Genomic DNA, 26,319 nt, shown 5'->3' on the forward strand with positions numbered 1-26,319 from the left:
GAAATATAGTGGAAACTCACTTACACAATACAATGACACACACACTGTTGTAGGAAATATAGTGGAAACTCACTTACACAATACAATGACACACACACTGTTGTAGGAAATATAGTGGAAACTCACTTACACAATACAATGACACACACACTGTTGTAGGAAATATAGTGGAAACTCACTTACACAATACAATGACACACACACTGTTGTAGGAAATATAGTGGAAACTCACTTACACAATACAATGACACACACACTGTTGTAGGAAATATAGTGGAAACTCACTTACACAATACAATGACACACACACTGTTGTAGGAAATATAGTGGAAACTCACTTACACAATACAATGACACACACACTGTTGTAGGAAATATAGTGGAAACTCACTTACACAATACAATGACACACACACTGTTGTAGGAAATATAGTGGAAACTCACTTACACAATACAATGACACACACACTGTTGTAGGAAATATAGTGGAAACTCACTTACACAATACAATGACACACACACTGTTGTAGGAAATATAGTGGAAACTCACTTACACAATACAATGACACACACACTGTTGTAGGAAATATAGTGGAAACTCACTTACACAATACAATGACACACACACTGTTGTAGGAAATATAGTGGAAACTCACTTACACAATACAATGACACACACACTGTTGTAGGAAATATAGTGGAAACTCACTTACACAATACAATGACACACACACTGTTGTAGGAAATATAGTGGAAACTCACTTACACAATACAATGACACACACACTGTTGTAGGAAATATAGTGGAAACTCACTTACACAATACAATGACACACACACTGTTGTAGGAAATATAGTGGAAACTCACTTACACAATACAATGACACACACACTGTTGTAGGAAATATAGTGGAAACTCACTTACACAATACAATGACACACACACTGTTGTAGGAAATATAGTGGAAACTCACTTACACAATACAATGACACACACACTGTTGTAGGAAATATAGTGGAAACTCACTTACACAATACAATGACACACACACTGTTGTAGGAAATATAGTGGAAACTCACTTACACAATACAATGACACACACACTGTTGTAGGAAATATAGTGGAAACTCACTTACACAATACAATGACACACACACTGTTGTAGGAAATATAGTGGAAACTCACTTACACAATCCAATGACACACACACTGTTGTAGGAAATATAGTGGAAACTCACTTACACAATCCAATGACACACACACTGTTGTAGGAAATATAGTGGAAACTCACTTACACAATACAATGACACACACACTGTTGTAGGAAATATAGTGGAAACTCACTTACACAATACAATGACACACACACTGTTGTAGGAAATATAGTGGAAACTCACTTACACAATACAATGACACACACACTGTTGTAGGAAATATAGTGGAAACTCACTTACACAATACAATGACACACACACTGTTGTAGGAAATATAGTGGAAACTCACTTACACAATACAATGACACACACACTGTTGTAGGAAATATAGTGGAAACTCACTTACACAATACAATGACACACACACTGTTGTAGGAAATATAGTGGAAACTCACTTACACAATACAATGACATACACACTGTTGTAGGAAATATAGTGGAAACTCACTTACACAATCCAATGACACACACACTGTTGTAGGAAATATAGTGGAAACTCACTTACACAATACAATGACACACACACTGTTGTAGGAAATATAGTGGAAACTCACTTACACAATACAATGACACACACACTGTTGTAGGAAATATAGTGGAAACTCACTTACACAATACAATGACACACACACTGTTGTAGGAAATATAGTGGAAACTCACTTACACAATACAATGACACACACACTGTTGTAGGAAATATAGTGGAAACTCACTTACACAATACAATGACACACACACTGTTGTAGGAAATATAGTGGAAACTCACTTACACAATACAATGACACACACACTGTTGTAGGAAATATAGTGGAAACTCACTTACACAATCCAATGACACACACACTGTTGTAGGAAATATAGTGGAAACTCACTTACACAATCCAATGACACACACACTGTTGTAGGAAATATAGTGGAAACTCACTTACACAATACAATGACACACACACTGTTGTAGGAAATATAGTGGAAACTCACTTACACAATACAATGACACACACACTGTTGTAGGAAATATAGTGGAAACTCACTTACACAATACAATGACACACACACTGTTGTAGGAAATATAGTGGAAACTCACTTACACAATACAATGACACACACACTGTTGTAGGAAATATAGTGGAAACTCACTTACACAATACAATGACACACACACTGTTGTAGGAAATATAGTGGAAACTCACTTACACAATACAATGACACACACACTGTTGTAGGAAATATAGTGGAAACTCACTTACACAATACAATGACATACACACTGTTGTAGGAAATATAGTGGAAACTCACTTACACAATACAATGACACACACACTGTTGTAGGAAATATAGTGGAAACTCACTTACACAATCCAATGACACACACACTGTTGTAGGAAATATAGTGGAAACTCACTTACACAATACAATGACACACACACTGTTGTAGGAAATATAGTGGAAACTCACTTACACAATCCAATGACACACACACTGTTGTAGGAAATATAGTGGAAACTCACTTACACAATCCAATGACACACACACTGTTGTAGGAAATATAGTGGAAACTCACTTACACAATACAATGACACACACACTGTTGTAGGAAATATAGTGGAAACTCACTTACACAATACAATGACACACACACTGTTGTAGGAAATATAGTGGAAACTCACTTACACAATACAATGACACACACACTGTTGTAGGAAATATAGTGGAAACTCACTTACACAATACAATGACACACACACTGTTGTAGGAAATATAGTGGAAACTCACTTACACAATACAATGACACACACACTGTTGTAGGAAATATAGTGGAAACTCACTTACACAATACAATGACACACACACTGTTGTAGGAAATATAGTGGAAACTCACTTACACAATACAATGACACACACACTGTTGTAGGAAATATAGTGGAAACTCACTTACACAATACAATGACACACACACTGTTGTAGGAAATATAGTGGAAACTCACTTACACAATACAATGACACACACACTGTTGTAGGAAATATAGTGGAAACTCACTTACACAATACAATGACACACACACTGTTGTAGGAAATATAGTGGAAACTCACTTACACAATACAATGACACACACACTGTTGTAGGAAATATAGTGGAAACTCACTTACACAATACAATGACACACACACTGTTGTAGGAAATATAGTGGAAACTCACTTACACAATACAATGACACACACACTGTTGTAGGAAATATAGTGGAAACTCACTTACACAATACAATGACACACACACTGTTGTAGGAAATATAGTGGAAACTCACTTACACAATACAATGACACACACACTGTTGTAGGAAATATAGTGGAAACTCACTTACACAATACAATGACACACACACTGTTGTAGGAAATATAGTGGAAACTCACTTACACAATACAATGACACACACACTGTTGTAGGAAATATAGTGGAAACTCACTTACACAATCCAATGACACACACACTGTTGTAGGAAATATAGTGGAAACTCACTTACACAATCCAATGACACACACACTGTTGTAGGAAATATAGTGGAAACTCACTTACACAATACAATGACACACACACTGTTGTAGGAAATATAGTGGAAACTCACTTACACAATACAATGACACACACACTGTTGTAGGAAATATAGTGGAAACTCACTTACACAATACAATGACACACACACTGTTGTAGGAAATATAGTGGAAACTCACTTACACAATACAATGACACACACACTGTTGTAGGAAATATAGTGGAAACTCACTTACACAATACAATGACATACACACTGTTGTAGGAAATATAGTGGAAACTCACTTACACAATCCAATGACACACACACTGTTGTAGGAAATATAGTGGAAACTCACTTACACAATACAATGACACACACACTGTTGTAGGAAATATAGTGGAAACTCACTTACACAATACAATGACACACACACTGTTGTAGGAAATATAGTGGAAACTCACTTACACAATACAATGACACACACACTGTTGTAGGAAATATAGTGGAAACTCACTTACACAATCCAATGACACACACACTGTTGTAGGAAATATAGTGGAAACTCACTTACACAATCCAATGACACACACACTGTTGTAGGAAATATAGTGGAAACTCACTTACACAATACAATGACACACACACTGTTGTAGGAAATATAGTGGAAACTCACTTACACAATCCAATGACACACACACTGTTGTAGGAAATATAGTGGAAACTCACTTACACAATCCAATGACACACACACTGTTGTAGGAAATATAGTGGAAACTCACTTACACAATACAATGACACACACACTGTTGTAGGAAATATAGTGGAAACTCACTTACACAATACAATGACACACACACTGTTGTAGGAAATATAGTGGAAACTCACTTACACAATACAATGACACACACACTGTTGTAGGAAATATAGTGGAAACTCACTTACACAATACAATGACACACACACTGTTGTAGGAAATATAGTGGAAACTCACTTACACAATACAATGACACACACACTGTTGTAGGAAATATAGTGGAAACTCACTTACACAATACAATGACACACACACTGTTGTAGGAAATATAGTGGAAACTCACTTACACAATACAATGACACACACACTGTTGTAGGAAATATAGTGGAAACTCACTTACACAATACAATGACACACACACTGTTGTAGGAAATATAGTGGAAACTCACTTACACAATACAATGACACACACACTGTTGTAGGAAATATAGTGGAAACTCACTTACACAATACAATGACACACACACTGTTGTAGGAAATATAGTGGAAACTCACTTACACAATCCAATGACACACACACTGTTGTAGGAAATATAGTGGAAACTCACTTACACAATACAATGACACACACACACTGTTGTAGGAAATATAGTGGAAACTCACTTACACAATACAATGACACACACACTGTTGTAGGAAATATAGTGGAAACTCACTTACACAATACAATGACACACACACTGTTGTAGGAAATATAGTGGAAACTCACTTACACAATACAATGACACACACACTGTTGTAGGAAATATAGTGGAAACTCACTTACACAATACAATGACACACACACTGTTGTAGGAAATATAGTGGAAACTCACTTACACAATACAATGACACACACACTGTTGTAGGAAATATAGTGGAAACTCACTTACACAATCCAATGACACACACACTGTTGTAGGAAATATAGTGGAAACTCACTTACACAATACAATGACACACACACACTGTTGTAGGAAATATAGTGGAAACTCACTTACACAATACAATGACACACACACTGTTGTAGGAAATATAGTGGAAACTCACTTACACAATACAATGACACACACACTGTTGTAGGAAATATAGTGGAAACTCACTTACACAATCCAATGACACACACACTGTTGTAGGAAATATAGTGGAAACTCACTTACACAATACAATGACACACACACTGTTGTAGGAAATATAGTGGAAACTCACTTACACAATACAATGACACACACACTGTTGTAGGAAATATAGTGGAAACTCACTTACACAATACAATGACTCCACACTGTTGTAGGAAATATAGTGGAAACTCACTTACACAATCCAATGACACACACACTGTTGTAGGAAATATAGTGGAAACTCACTTACACAATACAATGACACACACACTGTTGTAGGAAATATAGTGGAAACTCACTTACACAATACAATGACTCCACACTGTTGTAGGAAATATAGTGGAAACTCACTTACACAATACAATGACACACACACTGTTGTAGGAAATATAGTGGAAACTCACTTACACAATCCAATGACACACACACTGTTGTAGGAAATATAGTGGAAACTCACTTACACAATCCAATGACACACACACTGTTGTAGGAAATATAGTGGAAACTCACTGACACAATACAATGACACACACACTGTTGTAGGAAATATAGTGGAAACTTACTTACACAATCCAATGACACACACACTGTTGTAGGAAATATAGTGGAAACTCACTTACACAATACAATGACACACACACTGTTGTAGGAAATATAGTGGAAACTCACTTACACAATACAATGACTCCACAGAAGAATTGATTTAGATAAACAATCACGTTATAATACTTTATTACTGAACCCCAAAAAATGTTATTGTCAAAGTCAGTGTGTTTTATTTATTCAGATGAAAATCCCACCAGCTACTGGCTGAGAGGGAGATCAGGGTGAAGTACTGGGCCACAGGGTCAGAGCAGTTATTTGGGGTCATTCCCTACAGTGCCTTCAGAAAGAATTCATACTCCTAGACTTATTCCACATTTCATTGTGTTACAGCCTGAATTCAAAAGGATGAAATAGATGTGTTTCTCACCCATCTATAGACCATACCCCATAATGACAAAGTGGAAACATGGTTTGAAATGTTTTTTTGTGCAAATGTGTTGAAATTGAGAAATATCTAATCTACATAAGTATTCACACCCCTTTGTTGTGACACTCCACATTGAGCTCAGGTGCATCCAATTTCCTTTGATCATCCTTAGGATGTCACTACAACTTGATGAGATTCAGTCTAACACAACAAAATGTGGAATAAGTCTGTGTGAATACGTTTTAAAAGGCATTGTATATGACCTCTGAAGTTGAACTTTTGACCTGTAGGCGCGTGCCCCTAACTCTGCGGTGGTGGTGGTGGGCACCCACCTGGACCTGATCGACACCAAGTTCCGTACAGAGCGGGTGGCCACTCTGAGGGCCTACATCCTGGCACTATGCAGGTCTCCATCAGGCGCCAGGGCCAGTGGCTACCCAGACATCACCTGGAAACACCTGCAGTGAGTCATACACAGAGACCGTAGGACACACACAGTCTCTCTCACACACACACACACACACACACACACACACACACACATACACACACACCACACACACACACACACACACACACACACACACACACACACATACACACACACCACACACACACACACACACCACACACACACACACACACACAGTCTCACTCACACACACACACACACACACACGCACACACACACCACACACACACACACACACACAGTCTCACTCACACACACACACACACACACACACAGTCTCACTCACTCACACACACACACACACACACCAAAACACACACATACAGTCAGGTTACCGCACACACAGTTTCGATTGGTATGAAAGCGTGTGTGTGTGTGTCTGACTGTGTGTGTGTGTGTCTGACTGTGTGTGTGTGTGTGTGTGTCTGACTGTGTGTGTGTATCTCTGACTGTGTGTGTGTGTGTGTGTATATATCTGACTCTGTGTGTGTGTGTATATCTGACTGTGTGTGTGTGTGTGTATCTCTGACTGTGTGTGTGTGTGTGTTTATATATCTGACTCTGTGTGTGTGTGTGTATATATCTGACTCTGTGTGTGTGTGTCTGTGTGTGTATATCTAACTCTGTGTGTGTGTATATCTGACTGTGTGTGTGTATTCAGTGAGGTATCGTGTAAGACCCAGGAGGGTCTGGATGGTCTGAAGAGGTTGATCTTCCAGGTGGCCTGCTACATGAAGGACAACAGCAGCAGTTCAGCTAGCGGACACAAGCTACTGGGCAGACTGGTAAGTGTGTGTGTGTGTTTGTGCACGTGTGTGCATGCATGCTTATGTATAAAGCTCTTCTGTGGGTAACCTGATGCGTTATAACCTCTCTATAAACCCTCTATAACCCTTCATAGATCCCAAAGAGCTACCTTACACTGCAGCAAGCGGTGCTAGATGAGAGGGGTCGGCGGGACACAGAAGACGAGGTCCAGTACCTGACAGACGCACAGCTGGACCTCGTCATAGAGCAGAACCCAGGAAGTGACATCAGAGACTACGAGGACCTGCAGACCGGTGCCAAACCCCTCTCCTTTTTCAGCATTATTTATTTTTCTACATTTCATTAAAGGCCCAGTTCAGTCAAAATGTGATTTTCCTGTGTTTTATATATATTTCCACGCTATGAGGTTGGAATAATACTGTGAAATTATAATAGTATAAGAGCTGAAATTTCTGACAGTTTTGGTGGGATGGAGTTTTGGCCTTCCATGGTGACATCACCATGCAGTAAATTAGTTAATAGACCAATAAGAAAGAGATTTCCAAACCTCTCTCCCAATAACAGCAAATGTCAGTTTGCCCCTCCCCACTCAGACCACTTCCAGACATTCCTAGCTAAATTCTTGCATGAGAAATTGCCCTTTGCTAAGAAGCTGTTTCTCTTTCTTTTTGACCATTTTAATTGAAACAATCGCTGTGAGGTAGGAACATTTCATTAGTCCATTGTTGACATACACAGTTACACATTCTCTTCAGGTTGGCTTTCTCATCCTTTTACATATTATGTAGACCAGGGGCCACTAACCTCGGTCCCCTTGGAGAGTTACAACTAACCCTCCTGGTTGAACTAACCATAGTATATCATATCATTGTCCAGACTATTATATAAAATGTTCCTGATGAACGTATTCCTCTTCATTTTCCCTCCCTCCATCTGGACTGTTTTAGTCATTTTTATAGTGCTACTGATCTGAATTGCTGCATTGTTGGGAAAGAGAAAGAAAGGTATTTCACTGTACTTGTGCAAGTGACAATAAGAACTTGAAACTTGATCTCTTCTCTCCCTCTCTCCTACCCTCGTGTCTCTCTCCAGCCATCAGCTTCCTGATCGAGACAGGCACCATCCTCCACTTCCCAGACACCAGTCACGGCCTGTGTACCCTCTACTTCCTCTGTCCCGTGTGGCTGTCGGACTGTCTGGAGCGGATCATCCACCTGAAGAGCTCCCGATCGGTGGCCTGGAACGGGGTGATCCGAGCGGAGGATCTGCGCATGCTCCTGGTGGGAACGGGCTTCACCCAGCAGACGGAGGAGCAGTACTTCCAGTTTCTGGCCAAGTTTGAGATTGCTCTGCCTGTGGCCAGCGATAGGTAGGGACAGGCCGTTCTCTGAGCTGGGCCCTGGGCCATGTTCAGCAGAGCATAACATTGTGGACCGTTCAGATGGAACTGTGTTATGTAGAACAAGCCTGCCTCTGATTTGTAGAATACGGAATCAAGTCAGCTCTGTTCATGACATTTCTATCTGCATCATTCCACTACGTTTGCTTACAGAACTTGGCCCAGCGACATGGAGACTGATTCTCAGATATGATGTGCACTATCGTGCTGACCCGAACTGAACTGTTCAGGCTCGTACTTTCTTTTCACAATGCACTTTGTAGCACGGCTTATCTCTCTGAAAGCAAACAGAACTGACCCTATAACATATCTCATATATCTGCCCCACCTCGTTCCCCTTATGGACATCCAAAACATTGTAACCCTACCTCTGTCCTGCTCCTCCTACACCGTTACCTCCTCCCCCACCTCCTGTCTCCTAAACCTGCTATGGACATTCATGGTCTCCTTATATTCCTCCTGTACATTTAACTCTACCTTTTGTCCTCCTCTACAGTTACCTCCTCCCCCACCTCCTGTCTCCTAAACCTGCTATGGACATTCATGGTTTCCTTATATTCCTCCTGTACATTTAACTCTACCTTTTGTCCTCCTCTACAGTTACCTCCTCCCCCACCTCCTGTCTCCTAAACCTGCTATGGACATTCATGGTCTCCTTATATTCCTCCTGTACATTTAACTCTACCTTTTGTCCTCCTCTACAGTTACCTCCTCCCCCACCTCCTTCCTCCTAAACCTGCTATGGACATTCATGGTCTCCTTATATTCCTCCTGTACATTTAACTCTACCTTTTGTCCTCCTCTACAGTTACCTCCTCCCCCACCTCCTTCCTCCTAAACCTGCTATGGACATTCATGGTCTCCTTATATTCCTCCTGTACATTTAACTCTACCTTTTGTCCTCCTCTACAGTTACCTCCTCCCCCACCTCCTGTCTCCTAAACCTGCTATGGACATTCATGGTTTCCTTATATTCCTCCTGTACATTTAACTCTACCTTTTGTCCTCCTCTACAGTTACCTCCTCCCCCACCTCCTGTCTCCTAAACCTGCTATGGACATTCATGGTCTCCTTATATTCCTCCTGTACATTTAACTCTACCTTTTGTCCTCCTCTACAGTTACCTCCTCCCCCACCTCCTTCCTCCTAAACCTGCTATGGACATTCATGGTCTCCTTATATTCCTCCTGTACATTTAACTCTACCTTTTGTCCTCCTCTACAGTTACCTCCTCCCCCACCTCCTGTCTCCTAAACCTGCTATGGACATTCATGGTCTCCTTATATTCCTCCTGTACATTTAACTCTACCTTTTGTCCTCCTCTACAGTTACCTCCTCCCCCACCTCCTGTCTCCTAAACCTGCTATGGACATTCATGGTCTCCTTATATTCCTCCTGTACATTTAACTCTACCTTTTGTCCTCCTCTACAGTTACCTCCTCCCCCACCTCCTGTCTCCTAAACCTGCTATGGACATCCATGGTTTCCTTATATTCCTCCTGTACATTTAACTCTACCTTTTGTCCTCCTCTACAGTTACCTCCTCCCCCACCTCCTGTCTCCTAAACCTGCTATGGACATTCATGGTCTCCTTATATTCCTCCTGTACATTTAACTCTACCTTTTGTCCTCCTCTACAGTTACCTCCTCCCCCACCTCCTGTCTCCTAAACCTGCTATGGACATTCATGGTCTCCTTATATTCCTCCTGTACATTTAACTCTACCTTTTGTCCTCCTCTACAGTTACCTCCTCCCCCACCTCCTGTCTCCTAAACCTGCTATGGACATTCATGGTCTCCTTATATTCCTCCTGTACATTTAACTCTACCTTTTGTCCTCCTCTACAGTTACCTCCTCCCCCACCTCCTGTCTCCTAAACCTGCTATGGACATTCATGGTCTCCTTATATTCCTCCTGTACATTTAACTCTACCTTTTGTCCTCCTCTACAGTTACCTCCTCCCCCACCTCCTTCCTCCTAAACCTGCTATGGACATTCATGGTCTCCTTATATTCCTCCTGTACATTTAACTCTACCTTTTGTCCTCCTCTACAGTTACCTCCTCCCCCACCTCCTGTCTCCTAAACCTGCTATGGACATTCATGGTCTCCTTATATTCCTCCTGTACATTTAACTCTACCTTTTGTCCCTCCTCTACAGTTACCTCCTCCCCCACCTCCTTCCTCCTAAGCCTGCTATGGACATCCACGGCTTCCGTCAAGAGACCGCCAACTCCATCCAGCGCCTCTTCAAGATGAGCTTCGTGCCTGCGGGATTCTGGGAACGCTTCATCGCCCGCATGCTCATCAGCCTCAACGAGATGGACCTCCAGGTAACAGGGTTTCACACCCACTCCTGCATGGGCAGTTTAACAGGGTTTCCCGGTGACACCCGCAGGGGCATTGAAAAGACTGTATAGAGGAGTGTAGAACTCAGTCCATTACTTTTGAAAAGATGTGCTACCTGGATTATGCTAGTTGATATTTATGTTACTGTCTGATGCCAGTTATGTAAATAAATGGAGGATATTCACAAGACTGAGTATATAGCATATGTATTTATACTCTTCAGTAAAACGTTTTTCTAACCTATACTATATTCAATAGGTTTTGTAACATTATGGTGGGGGCAGGCAAAATACACAATGCAAGACAACTGTATCTGTTGTGCTCACAGGCTTGTACCTATTCTTAAAATGATTCCTTTCTGTGTCGTCCTCGTCCTTTGAGCCTAAGAGTAATGCTAAGGGTTCTCTGTGTCGTCCTCGTCCTTTGAGCCTAAGAGTAATGCTAAGAGTTCTCTCTGTGTCGTCCTCGTCCTTTGAGCCTAAGAGTAATGCTAAGAGTTCTCTCTGTGTCGTCCTCGTCCTTTGAGCCTAAGAGGAATGCAAAGGGTTCTCTGTCCTTTGAGCCTAAGAGGAATGCTAAGAGTTCTCTCTGTGTTGTCCTCGTCCTTTGAGCCTAAGAGTAATGCTAAGAGTTCTCTCTGTGTCGTCCTCGTCCTTTGAGCCTAAGAGTAATGCTAAGAGTTCTCTCTGTGTCATCCTAGTCCTTTGAGCCTAAGAGTAATGCTAAGAGTTCTCTCTGTGTCGTCCTCGTCCTTTGAGCCTAAGAGTAATGCTAAGAGTTCTCTCTGTGTCGTCCTCGTCCTTTGAGCCTAAGAGGAATGCTAAGAGTTCTCTCTGTGCCGTCCTAGTCTTTGAGCCTAAGAGTAATGCTAAGAGTTCTCTCTGTGTCGTCCTCGTCCTTTGAGCCTAAGAGGAATGCTAAGAGTTCTCTCTGTGCCGTCCTAGTCTTTGAGCCTAAGAGGAATGCTAAGAGTTCTCTCTGTGTCGTCCTAGTCCTTTGAGCCTAAGAGGAATGCTAAGAGTGAGCGGAGGAGGACCACGGTGATCTACAGTTTTGCGGGAACAGGTAGCCAACAGAGGCACCGCTGTAGCACCTTCAGAGTCCGCCGCAGTCAGACCATCTACTGGAGAGAGGGACTACTGGTCACCTTTGATGGAGGGTATCTAAGGTGAGGGACTAAGGGTACACTGGGGTAACTTACTTGAAATGCATGTGTGTGACTCGAATGTTCAAGCAAATCTCCCATTGACACCAATGCATAATGTTTGAGTTAGGATTTGTCTAACCAGGCTATTGTGCACGGTGCATATAAGCCTGGGATTTCAACAATTCAAAGTTGGCCTTAGTGGGAGTGACCATAGAATTCTATGGCAGTGACCTACTGAGTCAAGTATTTGTCATCATATAATTTTAACGAGTCACACCACTGCGAGCCGTGGGGAGGGTTAGGGGGAAGGTGTTGTGGGAGATGATTGGTTGATAAATTAAGCCGATTTAAGCCAATACCTATGCGCCGGGAGTTTCTCCCGGTCTTTCTGTATTGGCTAATGAAGGCCAAGTTTGACGCGTTAGTCTTCGCTCATTTGGGCGAAAGTGTCTGGGAACGAGATTAGGATTTGGCCCACTGTTAAGTAAATAAATACTGTATTCTTTACTGTATAGCACCTTTTCACAAACACGTGCTCTGTACAACAAGCTGTAGATTTCTCATCCGGCAGGAAGCGTGCCAAACCACAGCCTTTCTCCACCCCAGACCCGGCTAAACGAGCAGGCCTAATTAATCAAACCCAGAGCTGGCTCAGCATTGCATACAGGGCTAATTAGCCAAGCCAGGCACTTAATGATGAGTCTTTAAAAAATGCCTTCAGTACCTTCAGCAGCGCCATCAGGTTCTTCAGAGGGACACTTTCAAGTAACCTTTATAGAACAAAGAACCTTAGGAGAACAAATAACCTTTAGGGAACAAATAACCTTTATAGAACAAATAACTTTTATAGAACAAAGCACCTTTAGAGACTCAAGCACCTTTAGAGAACCAAGCACCTTTAGAGAACCAAGCACCTTTAGAGAACCAAGCACCTTTAGAGACTCAAGCACCTTTAGAGAACCAAGCACCTTTAGAGAACCAAGCACCTTTAGAGAACCAAGCACCTTTAGAGAACCAAGCACCTTTAGAGAACCAAGCACCTTTAGAGAACACATCTGGGAATATGAAGAGAGTGTGGGGATTCTCAACTCCTTTCTTCTACGTTGCATTTTTTTGTGTTAACATTTGTATTATTATGTTATCAACTTAATTGTTTACGTTGTCGCATTTTGAGGTCACTAAGGACCTGTTTCCTGGGCACGGATTAAAGGGGAAGTTCAGTAGCTTACAACTTTATGTCAGAAATATCTTCACCCTGAAAGTAGTTTTGAAGCCAGGATGTAATCAATGGTCCGGCTTAAACCACCACCACAAATTTCAGCTAACTTTAGCTGGCCCATAGAATACTTTCCGAGTAGTCATCAAGTAGTAAAATCCTGAACTTCCCCTTTAAGCCAACTACTAGTCATTGACTAAAAAGCATAATGGAGAATCTCCAAGTGATTTTTTTTGTCCAGGAATAGGCTTGTCTGGGTCTGAGAAACCAGCCCTACAGGAAGTCTGTTACAGTTGCACAGGATTTCATTTGAAGATCAACTTGAGGTCATCTGCAAACCTCAAGCCCTCTGTTAAATTGAAAAGCAGACTGGGGGCGACATTTTCGTAGCGTAAAAGCATTGTGTAAAGTGCAAATATGACCATAAACCTAATTATAATCCCTTGGCAGTGTGGAATCGACTGATGTCAACTGGAAGAGGAAGAAAAGCGGGGGCATCAAGATCATTTGCCAATCAGAGACCAGGGATTTTTCAGCCATGGCCTTCATTACGGACCATGTCAATTCCCTCATCGAACAGTGGTTCCCTGGTGAGGTTTCTCTCTCTTTTGATTCAAAGGGCTTTATTGGCATGGGGAACATATGTTTACATTGCCAAAGCAAGTGAAATGGATAATAAATTAAAACATTTAAAAACAATAACAAATTAACAGTAAACGTTATACATAAAAGTTTCAAAGGAATAGAGACCGTTGTCTCTGTCTATCTGTCTCTCTGCTTCCTCTAACTCAGCATGACCGTCAGTCTGTCATATTTCCTGCTGCTCAATCGTCATGTTAATTAAAATAGCAGATTGTGTCTTTTAAATGCAGCTTTAACACAGTGGAGTGTTGCTGATTCAGTCATTAGTCCACATTAAACTCCTGATGCTACTTCTAGATTACCTCTCAAATCACAGCACTTAGCAGACTGGTCAGCATGGTGGGTGTGTTGTGATCTGTGTGTGTGCATTCATATTTATGTTTTGGATCCCCGCTCAGCTGGGGCCACTCGTATGAAAATGTGTGCATGACTGTAAATCACTTTGGATAAAAACGTTTGCTAAATGGGATATTTCATGATATATTATTTGTGTTTCTGTAGTGTAGGTGCTGGATGACTGAGTAATTAACGTTGATTGGGGATTTGTTTACACTCGCATGCATGAGTCATTCAGCATGTCTATATTTACATGGGCACAAGGCCCAACTGGGGATTCAAACGTGTCAGATTAATGGAAATGGTATTCACACACGGAAAGTTTTCTCAAGTTAATTAGGATTCAGTCTATGTTGGTGTGCGCCTGTCTCTGTGCGCCTGTCTCTGTGCGCCTGTCTCTGTGTGCACAGTGTACTCCTTTGTATCCTCTTTCTTTTTATAAAATAAGATCATCAATTATTTTCCATAAAGGGGAAGTTTGATTGCACCAATACATACACCATCAGTAAATACACAGTAAATACACAGTACATACACAAAAAGCAACACCTCTTCAATGACTTCAACTTCATGTTGAATGCTGGACTCAGTCAGGATCTTTGTGTCACGTGTGCTCCCTCTCCGGCCTCTAGGTCACCAGGCTGCTCGTTAGGGCGCACACCTGTCACCAGTGTTACTTGCATAATGACACTCACCTGGACTCCATCACCTCCTTGATTACCTGCCCTTTATATGTCCCTCCCTTTGGTTTCTTCCCCAGTCGTCATTGTTCTTGTTTCATGTCGGTGTGCTGTTTGTGTTTCTTGTTTTGTTCATTTATTAATTAAATGTATTCACTCCCTGAACTCTCAGCGTACATCGTTACCCTTTGGTCCCCACTGACAGGTGTTCCCACCTCGTGTTCCCGTTATCGAACATTCGGGAGATAAAGCTGCTTTTGAGTGTTGACAGATAAAAGGCTGTAGATCATCTGAGTGGCGACGGTGTGATGAATCTTCAGAGGTGTACGGATAGTTAGGAGTACGAAACTAGGGTATTTGGTGCAGTGTAAAAACTCGGGGTGTTTCTCAATATGCTTACTACCGTGCTCCACACTCATGCTCCAGGTGTATTCTCCAAGGACGTTCTCTTGAGTATGTTCTTGTGGACAAGAGTGTGGAGAACGCATAAAACATTCCATTTGAGAAGCACTCCCCCTACTGTATTACCTCACCCTGCACCTCCCCCTACTGTATTACCTCACGCTGCACCTCCCCCACTGTATTACCTCACGCTGCACCTCCCCCTACTGTATTACCTCACGCTGCACCTCCCCCTACTGTATTACCTCACGCTGCACCTCCCCCTACTGTATTACCTCACGCTGCACCTCCCCCTACTGTATTACCTCACGCTGCACCTACCCCTACTGCATTACCTCACGCTGCACAACCCCCTACAGTATTACCTCACGCTGCACCTCCCCCTACTGTATTAACTCACACTGCACCTCCCCCTACTGTATTACCTCACGCTGCAACCTCCCCCTACTGTATTACCTCACGCTGCACAACCCCCTACTGTATTACCTCACGCTGCACCTCCCCCTACTGTATTACCTCACACTGCACCTCCCCCTACTGTATTACCTCACGCTGCACCTCCCCCTACTGTATTACCTCACGCTGCACCTCCCCCTACTGTATTACCTCACGCTGCACCTCCCCCTACTGTATTACCTCACGCTGCACCTCCCCCTACTGTATTACCTCGCGCTGCACCTCCCCCAACTGTATTACCTCACGCTGCACCTCCCCCTACTGTATTACCTCACGCTGCACCTCCCCCTACTGTATTAGCTCACGCTGCACCTCCCCCTACTGTATTAGCTCACGCTGCACCTCCCCCTACTGCATTACCTCACGCTGCACCTCCCCCTACTGTATTACCTCACGCTGCACCTCCCCCTACTGTATTACCTCACGCTGCACCTCCCCCTACTGTATTACCTCACGCTGCACCTCCCCCTACTGTATTACCTCACGCTACACCTCCCCATACTGTATTACCTCACGCTGCACCTCCCCATTCACTGAACCTTCTTTCAGCCAGGACAATGACAATAGAGACCAAACAAGATATACCCAAAGCAAACGTTTTACTTCAGAATTATCAGCTAGCTATATGTGATTTGTAATAATCTAGCTAACCAGATAGTTTAACAGGCAAAAATAACATAAAACGAATGTTATGCAAGGTATATGTAAATTATTTGTGGGTAGCTAGCTGTTTTTTGTGGCTATCTACATAGCTACTTAACAGTAGTAGCTAGCCCTATTGACTTGCTATGGGCTTGCCATCCATCCACAGTGGTTAGTGTAGGCCAAAATGAACACACAATGTATTTATTAATGTATCAAGATTACATATTGTAGTCAGGTGACCTATGAGATGTGAGTGTGCAACATTTCTTTCTGAAGTCTGAGTTTATTTTCTCTCACTTCAGCTCAAATAATGGGCGCAATTGATTCCAATACATTTTGCATACTTTTTTAAACGTGGTTTCATCATTTTCCTGTGCATACTTTCCATTGAATATTGTATCGATGCATGCTTAAAAATATGTACAAACAGCGTAGGCTTTCGAGAAGTGTCCTCCGTGCTCCGTTTGGTATACTTTGATTTGGACTCATACTCCAACTTTGTGCTCGGAGCACGGTAGCATGTATTTTGAGAATGCATGTTCCTGTTAAAAAGTCTCATAGCAGAAGGTAAGAAGGATCCATGGAAACATTCCATTTTAAGGTAGAGATTATCAGAGAGAACATGACACAGGGAGACTGATGAGAATCGGTTAAGACAGCAAGGAAAGTAGTGGAGTCAGGGCTTTGACGTTTGACCTCTAGGGACGTTTGTAGTCCGGAGTGGGCTTCACTACCGCCAGACCAGACTCCACGAGACCATTTCTGTATCTCAGTGTTATCTGTCCTCCTGTAGGCCTTACGGCCAGACTCCACCAGACCATTTCTGTATCTCAGTGTTATCTCTCCTCCTGTAGGCCTTACGGCCAGACTCCACCAGACCATGTGACTTTCTGTATCTCTCTGTGTCATCTGTCCTCCTTTAGCCTTGACGGCCAGTGAGAGTGATGGGACCCGATTGATTGAGCAGTACGCCCCCTGTCCCCAGTGTTCCTCCATGAGCAGACAGAACCAGGGGCCTGGGGATCTGGGGGAACCCCCAACCAGGGGGACTGCAGCTGGGAGAAGAGGAGGAGAAGGTAGGGTGGGCCAATATACAGTCAACTTCTGATGGAATATATAGGGGCTATTGCAAAAGTTTAAATTAAACACCATCAATGCGGACATTAAGCACTAAAACAATGATTTGCTTTAGTGAAAGCATACCCTTATAATATGTTATTACTTGTTATAAGCATGCATAATAAATGACCAGAAGATGGCGCCGACAGAGGGCTGCCTCGCTTCTAGTCCTTAGGATACTTTTCATTTTTTTTTTTTTTTATGGATTATTTCTTACATTGTTAGCCCGGAAAATCATAAGTGTTATTACATACAGCCGAGAAGAACTATTGGATATCAGAGCGACGTCAACTTACCAGCACTACGACCAGGAATACGACTTTCCCAAAGTGGATCCTTTGTCCGAACCACCCAGGGCATTTGAGCTGATTCCAGAGGCCAACCCAAAACAACGCAGCCGAAGAAGAGGTAGGCGGAGCGATCTTCAGGTCCGCACACCACCCACCGCTTCCGAGTATATTACTCGCTAATGTCCAGTCTCTAGATAACAAGGTATACGAAATTAGGGCAAGGGTTGCTTTCCAGAGAGACATCAGGGATTGTAACATTCTCTTGTTTCACGGAAACATGGCTGTTTCGGGATATGCTGTCGGAGTCAGTACAGCCACCTGGAATCTTTGTGCGTCGCGTCGACAGGAATAAACATCTCTCCGGGAAGAAGGGCAAGGGTGTATGTTTCATGATTAACAACTCATGGTGTAATTGTAACAACATACAGGAACTCAAGTCATTTTGTTCACCTGACCTAGAATTCCTTACAATCAAATGCAACCCCCTGTATTATCTCCCAAGAGAATTTACTGTCACAGCCGTATATATAACCCCTCAAGCCGATACCACGACAGCCCTCAAGGAACTTCACTGGACTTTATGCAAACTGGAAACCATATATCCTGAGGCTGCAGTTATTGTAGCTGGGGATTTTAACAAAGCAAATTTGAGAACAAGGCTACCTAAATTCTACCAACATATTGACTGTAGCACTCGCGCTGGAAAAACACTGGATCACTGCTACTCTAACTTCCGCAATGCATACAAGGCCCTCCCCCACCATCCCCCGCCCTCCTTTCGACAAATTTGACCACGACTCCATTTTGCTCCTGCCGTCCTATAGTCAGAAACTCAAACAGGATGTACCCGCGCTAAGAACTATTCAACGCTGGTCTGACCAATCAGAATCCGCGGACTGGGATATGTTCCTGGTAGCCTCAGAGAATAATATCGACGTATACGCTGATTCGGTGAGTGAGGAGTGGTAGTGGCATACTGTGACTATTAATACCTACCCTAACCAGAAACTGTGGAGAGATGGCGGCACTCGCGCAAAACTGAAAGCGCGAACCACCGCATTTAACCATGGAAAGGTGACTAGGAATATGGTCAAATACAAAAAGTGTAGTTATTCCCTCCGCAAGGGAATCATTCAAGCGAAATGTCAGTATAGAGACAAAGTGGAGTCGCAATTCAACGGCTCAGACATGAGACGTATGTGGCAGGGAATACAGACAATCAGACATGAGACGTATGTGGCAGGGTCTACAGACAATCAGACATGAGACGTATGTGGCAGGGAATACAGACAATCAGACATGAGACATATGTGGCAGGGAATACAGACAATCAGACATGAGACGTATGTGGCAGGGAATACAGACAATCAGACATGAGACGTATGTGGCAGGGAATACAGACAATCAGACATGAGACGTATGTGGCAGGGAATACAGACAATCAGACATGAGACGTATGTGGCAGGGAATACAGACAATCAGACATGAGACGTATGTGGCAGGGAATACAGACAATCAGACATGAGACGTATGTGGCAGGGAATACAGACAATCAGACATGAGACGTATGTGGCAGGGAATACAGACAATCAGACATGAGACGTATGTGGCAGGGAATACAGACAATCAGACATGAGACGTATGTGGCAGGGAATACAGACAATCAGACATGAGACGTATGTGGCAGGGAATACAGACAATCAGACATGAGACGTATGTGGCAGGGAATACAGACAATCAGACATGAGACGTATGTGGCAGGGAATACAGACAATCAGACATGAGACGTATGTGGCAGGGAATACAGACAATCAGACATGAGACGTATGTGGCAGGGAATACAGACAATCAGACATGAGACGTATGTGGCAGGGAATACAGACAATCAGACATGAGACGTATGTGGCAGGGAATACAGACAATCAGACATGAGACGTATGTGGCAGGGAATACAGACAATCAGACATGAGACGTATGTGGAAGGGAATACAGACAATCAGACATGAGACGTATGTGGCAGGGAATACAGACAATCAGACATGAGACGTATGTGGCAGGGAATACAGACAATCAGACATGAGACGTATGTGGCAGGGAATACAGACAATCAGACAGGAGACGTATGTGGCAGGGAATACAGACAATCAGACATGAGACGTATGTGGCAGGGAATACAGACAATCAGACATGAGACGTATGTGGCAGGGAATACAGACAATCACGGACTACAAAAGGAAAACCAGCCACGTTAAGGACACCGATGTCTTGCTTCCTGTAAAACTAAACACCACCTTTGCCCGCTTTGAGGATAATACAGTGCCACTGACGTGACCCACTACCAAGGACTGTGGACTTTCCTTCTCCATGACCGACGTCAGACATTTAAATGTGTTAACCCTCGCAGGGCTGCCGGCCCAGACAGCATCCCTAGCTGCATACTCAGAGCATGCACAGACCAGCTGGCTGGTGTGTTTACAGACATATTCAATCTCTCCCTATCCCACATGCTTCAAGATGGCCACCATTGTTCCTGTACTCAGGAAGGCAAAGGTAACGGAAACTAAATGACTATCGCCCCGTAGCACTCACTTCTGTCATCTTGAAGTGCTTTGAGAGACTAGTCAAGGATCATATCATCTCCACCTTACCTGTCACCCTAGACCCACTTCAATAGGTCCACAGACGATACAATTGCCACCACACTGCCCTAACCCATCTGGACAAGAGGAATACCTATGTAAGAATGCTGTTCATTGACTATAGCTCAGCATTCAACACCATAGTACCCTCCAAGCTCATCATTAAGTTTGAAGCCCTGGGTCTCAACCCTGTCCTGTGCATTTGGGTCCTGGACTTCCTGACGGGCTGCCCCCCCCCCCCCAGGTGGTGAAGGTAGGAAACAACATCTACACTTCACTGATCCTCAACACTGGGACAAGGGTGTGTGCTCAGCCCCCTCCTGTATTCCTTGTTCACCCATGACTGCCTGGCCTTGCACGCCTCCAACTCAATCATCAAGTTTGCAGACGACACAACAGTAGTAGGCTTGATTACCAACAATGACGAGACAGCCTACAGGGACGAGGTGAGGGCACTCGGAGTGTGGTGTCAGGAAAACAACCTTTCACTCACCGTCAACAAAACAAAGGAGATGACCGTTGACTTCAGGAAACAGCAGAGGGAGCAACCCCCTATCCACATCGACGGGACAGCAGTGGAGAAGGTGGAAAGTTTTAAGTTACTCGGCGTACACGTCACGGACAAACTGAAATGGTCCTCCCACACAGTGTGATGAAGGCGGCACATGGCAACTGCACCGCCCACAACCACAAGGACACCTACAGCACCCGATATCACAGGAAGGCCAAAAAGATCATCAAGGACAACAATCACCCATTACTGCCTGTTCACCCTACTACCATCCAGAAGACGAGGTCAGTACAGGGGCATCAAAGCTGGGACAGAGAGACTGAAAAACAGCTTCTATCTCAAGGCCATTAGACTGTTAAACAGCCATCACTACTTTAATTAATGGATCACTAGTCACTTTAATAATGCCACTTTAATGATGTTTACATATCTTACCATGCACATCTCATATGTATACACTGTATTTGATACCTTCTATTGCATCTTGCCTATGCCACACTGTCATTGCTCATCCATATATTTAAATGTATATATTCTTATTCCATTCCTTTACTTAGATTTGTGTGTATTAGGTAGTTGTTGTGGAATCGTTAGATTACATGTTAGATATTTCTGCACTGTCGGAACTAGAAGCACAAGCATTTCACTACACTCGCAATAACATCTGCTAACCCATGTGTATGTGACCAATAAAATGTGATTTAATTTGAAATCAACCTATAATATTGTTTTTGTAATGGGACTGCTGTTAAACAGAGTTTGCACTCTGAAGTCAACTTTATCTTTTGGTCTGATTATCCCACCGCTAGGCAGAGAAAAGGGCGGAGGAAGAGGAGGCCACTTCTTCAACATGGAGGACTGTGTGATCGCTGCCATGGGCCAGGAGTACATAGTGTGTCCCCAGCACACCAACCAGCCTGTGCCCCTTCAGGAGCTGGTCCCAGAGCTTTTCATGACCGACTTCCCCTCACGGTAACCTCTCACCTTTCCCCCTGACCCTTGACCTCTAAACCCTGCCCTGTTGACCTATTAGCGCTGTGCGACTGTCCCCCCCTATTTGGATGCTGTATCCCAATTATCCTCCCTTCTCCTGAAGTGTGCACTTGCTCTACCCGTCATGGACATATAAGGATTGGTGTAACTATTGGCTATCAAATCCAATCGCACACTCAGCCAGACTCAGTGTAACTTCACAAGACAGTGAGCCTGAGGAAGGCACGGCACAGATGGGCTAATCTTCTTCACATAGGGGTGAATCATGTCTTTCACTTAAGTCACATTTTCTCTTAGTCATTCATTGACGTCAATGGGAGACTAGTTTAAATGTATTCTCAAGTTGAAGTTAGGATGCCTGACGATTTGTAGATCAGTCATTCTGTGCTGAGCTTGGCTAGAACCGATTCTCTCCAACATGCTATCAAACTTGCGCTCGCACACACACACACCCTCTGAACCACAAACCTCTTATCCCTAACCTTTGGCCCATCATCTGTCACTTTTGACCCTTCACCTGTCACCCACACTCAGGCTGAGCTTTTGGTTATAACTGGGATAGATGGCTCTATTTAGTCAATAGGGACAACAAAAGATTGCCCTTGCACTGGGAGAAAACATTTGTTTGGTTGATTGTTCATTTGTTTCACTCACTTAATGCTCACATTACTGACTAAATGAAGCCAGGCCATTCTCACAGCACAAAAACACAGGATGTGTCCCAAATGGTACCCTATTCCCTATGTGGTGCTCTACCTCTGACCAGGGCCCATAGTGCTCTACCTCTGACCAGGGCCCATAGTGCTCTACCTCTGACCAGGGCCCATAGTGCTCTACCTCTGACCAGGGCCCATAGTGCTCTACCTCTGACCAGGGCCCATAGTGCTCTATCTCTGACCAGGGCCCATAGTGCTGTACTTCTGACCAGGGCCCATAGTGCTGTACCTCTGACCAGGGCCCATAGTGCACTACCTCTGACCAGGGCCCATAGTGCACTACCTCTGACCAGGGCCCATAGTGCTCTACCTCTGACCAGGGCCCATAGTGCTCTATCTCTGACCAGGGCCCATAGTGCTGTACTTCTGACCAGGGCCCATAGTGCTGTACCTCTGACCAGGGCCCATAGTGCACTACCTCTGACCAGGGCCCATAGTGCACTACCTCTGACCAGGGCCCATAGTGCACTACCTCTGACCAGGGCCCATAGTGCTCTACCTCTGACCAGTAGTATTGTGTAGTACAGGGCCTTGTGGTTGTGGTGTCCTCCTGTAGTATTGTGTAGTACAGGGCCTTGTGGTTGTGGTGTCCTCCTGTAGTATTGTGTAGTACAGGGCCTTGTGGTTTCCTGCTGTGTTGATCGGAGTCTAGGAGTCTCCTTAGGCTCCTCACTGACAGGACTGTGACATGTACAGAATGGGACACACTGCAGACATAGATACGCTGTACACACACACTCGTATACAGAGGTACAGCAATCCTGCGCACGCTCACACACACACACACACACACACACACAGCTCTTCAAGGGTTTGGCTGCGTAATGAGTTTCAGTTGATTTCTCAACAGTGACCGCATCCATTGATGTATTGTTTACCCTTAAGGCTAACCACACACACACTCACACACACACACACACACACACACAGTGCTTGAGGGTTGATTATCTCTGTGAAATACTACAGGCCGCTGTCGTATTTACTGTTCATGGGGCAACAATCACTCCCAAATATTTCTGATATCAGGAAACACATTTTAGTGCTGCTCTAAGACAAGAGAGATATTGACTAAATAATCACTTCCTCAAACACTGGTGCCACGAGTTGACATCAGCTAACACCACAGCTATGTAGACACACACACAGGAACGTGCACGCAAACATGGACACAGAACATACACACACAGGAACGCGCTCAAATACTCTGCTGTGTGACTCTGCTGAAATGCAATTTAAAACATGTTTGAGATTAAATTGACCCTGAATAATGTTTCCCCCAGCCTTACATTCACATATGGGCCCTAGCAGGAAGTCAGCTCCAGGATAGATGGTCAACTCTGAGCAGTTGTGTCCCAAATGGCACTCTCTTCCCTATGTAGTGCACTACTTTTGACTGGCTTCCTGCCCAAATGAGTGCATTAAATAGGGAAGGGGTAGCCATTTGAGACACAGATTTGTGTTCATGATATGAAGAGGAAGCTAATAAGGACTTAGGAATGTTGCTATGGCGACTATAGCTTCAGCCCTATAGCAGAATGCAATACATAGAATCCTTTGTTGGACGTGTATGTTGCAGGTAGAGTTGAGGTTGGGATAAGGGAGGTAGCTGTAGTAATGTATGGTGCAGGTAGAGTTGAGGTTGGGATCAGGGAGGTAGCTGTAGTAATGTATGTTGCAGGTAGAGTTGAGGTTGGGATCAGGGAGGTAGCTGTAGTAATGTATGGTGCAGGTAGAGTTGAGGTTGGGATCAGGGAGGTAGCTGTAGTAATGTATGGTGCAGGTAGAGCTGAGGTTGGGATCAGGGAGGTAGCTGTAGTAATGTATGGTGCAGGTAGAGTTGAGGTTGGGATCAGGGAGGTAGCTGTAGTAATGTATGGTGCATGTGTTGACGTCCAGGAGGTAGAGTTGAGGTTGGGATCAGGGAGGTAGCTGTAGTAATGTATGGTGCAGGTAGAGTTGAGGTTGGGATAAGGGAGGTAGCTGTAGTAATGTATGGTGCATGTGTTGACGTCCAGGAGGTAGAGTTGAGGTTGGGATCAGGGAGGTAGCTGTAGTAATGTATGGTGCAGGTAGAGTTGAGGTTGGGATCAGGGAGGTAGCTGTAGTAATGTATGGTGCATGTGTTGACGTCCAGGTGGTAGAGTTGAGGTTGGGATCAGGGAGGTAGCTGTAGTAATGTATGGTGCAGGTAGAGTTGAGGTTGGGATCAGGGAGGTAGCTGTAGTAATGTATGGTGCAGGTAGAGTTGAGGTTGGGATCAGGGAGGTAGCTGTAATAATGTATGGTGCAGGTAGAGTTGAGGTTGGGATCAGGGAGGCAGCTGTAGTAATGTATGGTGCAGGTAGAGTTGAGGTTGGGATCAGGGAGGTAGCTGTAGTAATGTATGGTGCAGGTAGAGTTGAGGTTGGGATCAGGGAGGTAGCTGTAATAATGTATGGTGCAGGTAGAGTTGAGGTTGGGATCAGGGAGGCAGCTGTAGTAATGTATGGTGCAGGTAGAGTTGAGGTTGGGATCAGGGAGGTAGCTGTAGTAATGTATGGTGCAGGTAGAGTTGAGGTTGGGATCAGGGAGGTAGCTGTAGTAATGTATGGTGCAGGTAGAGTTGAGGTTGGGATCAGGGAGGTAGCTGTAGTAATGTATGGTGCAGATAGAGTTGAGGTTTTTTTCTCCAAGATCGCATAGCAGTTCAGACGTCTTTTGTCCTCGTCTTGTCGTGTCCTGTATATATATATATATTTACAACTTTTTTCACATACATTTTATTTTTATTTTCCATCAACTCATCTTCTAAACACTCTCCTGCAACCAGCCTCACCAATTTATATTTATAAAAAAGTATTATTTACCTCAGATCTGTAATCCTCCAAGAAGCTAGCCAGAAACTCCAAGAAGCTAGCCAGAAACTA

General features: G+C 43.6%; 1 protein-coding gene across 1 annotated transcript in view; it reads left to right on the forward strand.

Moving 5' to 3' along the window:
- LOC110506180 (leucine-rich repeat serine/threonine-protein kinase 1) overlaps positions 1–26,319 on the forward strand; it is a 151,566-nt gene that overhangs the window by 63,949 nt on the left and 61,298 nt on the right. Inside the window, exons 15-23 of the mRNA XM_090221653.1 lie at positions 6,924–7,096; positions 7,767–7,890; positions 8,007–8,166; positions 8,966–9,242; positions 11,434–11,605; positions 12,614–12,789; positions 14,435–14,574; positions 18,069–18,221; positions 22,514–22,676. Of these exons, the coding sequence (XP_090077779.1) occupies positions 6,924–7,096; positions 7,767–7,890; positions 8,007–8,166; positions 8,966–9,242; positions 11,434–11,605; positions 12,614–12,789; positions 14,435–14,574; positions 18,069–18,221; positions 22,514–22,676 (1,538 nt within the window). The remainder of the gene's footprint in view (positions 1–6,923; positions 7,097–7,766; positions 7,891–8,006; positions 8,167–8,965; positions 9,243–11,433; positions 11,606–12,613; positions 12,790–14,434; positions 14,575–18,068; positions 18,222–22,513; positions 22,677–26,319) is intronic.

This window comes from Oncorhynchus mykiss, chromosome 26, assembly GCF_057628025.1.
Source record: "Oncorhynchus mykiss isolate SJ-2025 chromosome 26, ASM5762802v1, whole genome shotgun sequence".
In the NCBI taxonomy this organism is placed as follows: domain Eukaryota; kingdom Metazoa; phylum Chordata; class Actinopteri; order Salmoniformes; family Salmonidae; genus Oncorhynchus; species Oncorhynchus mykiss.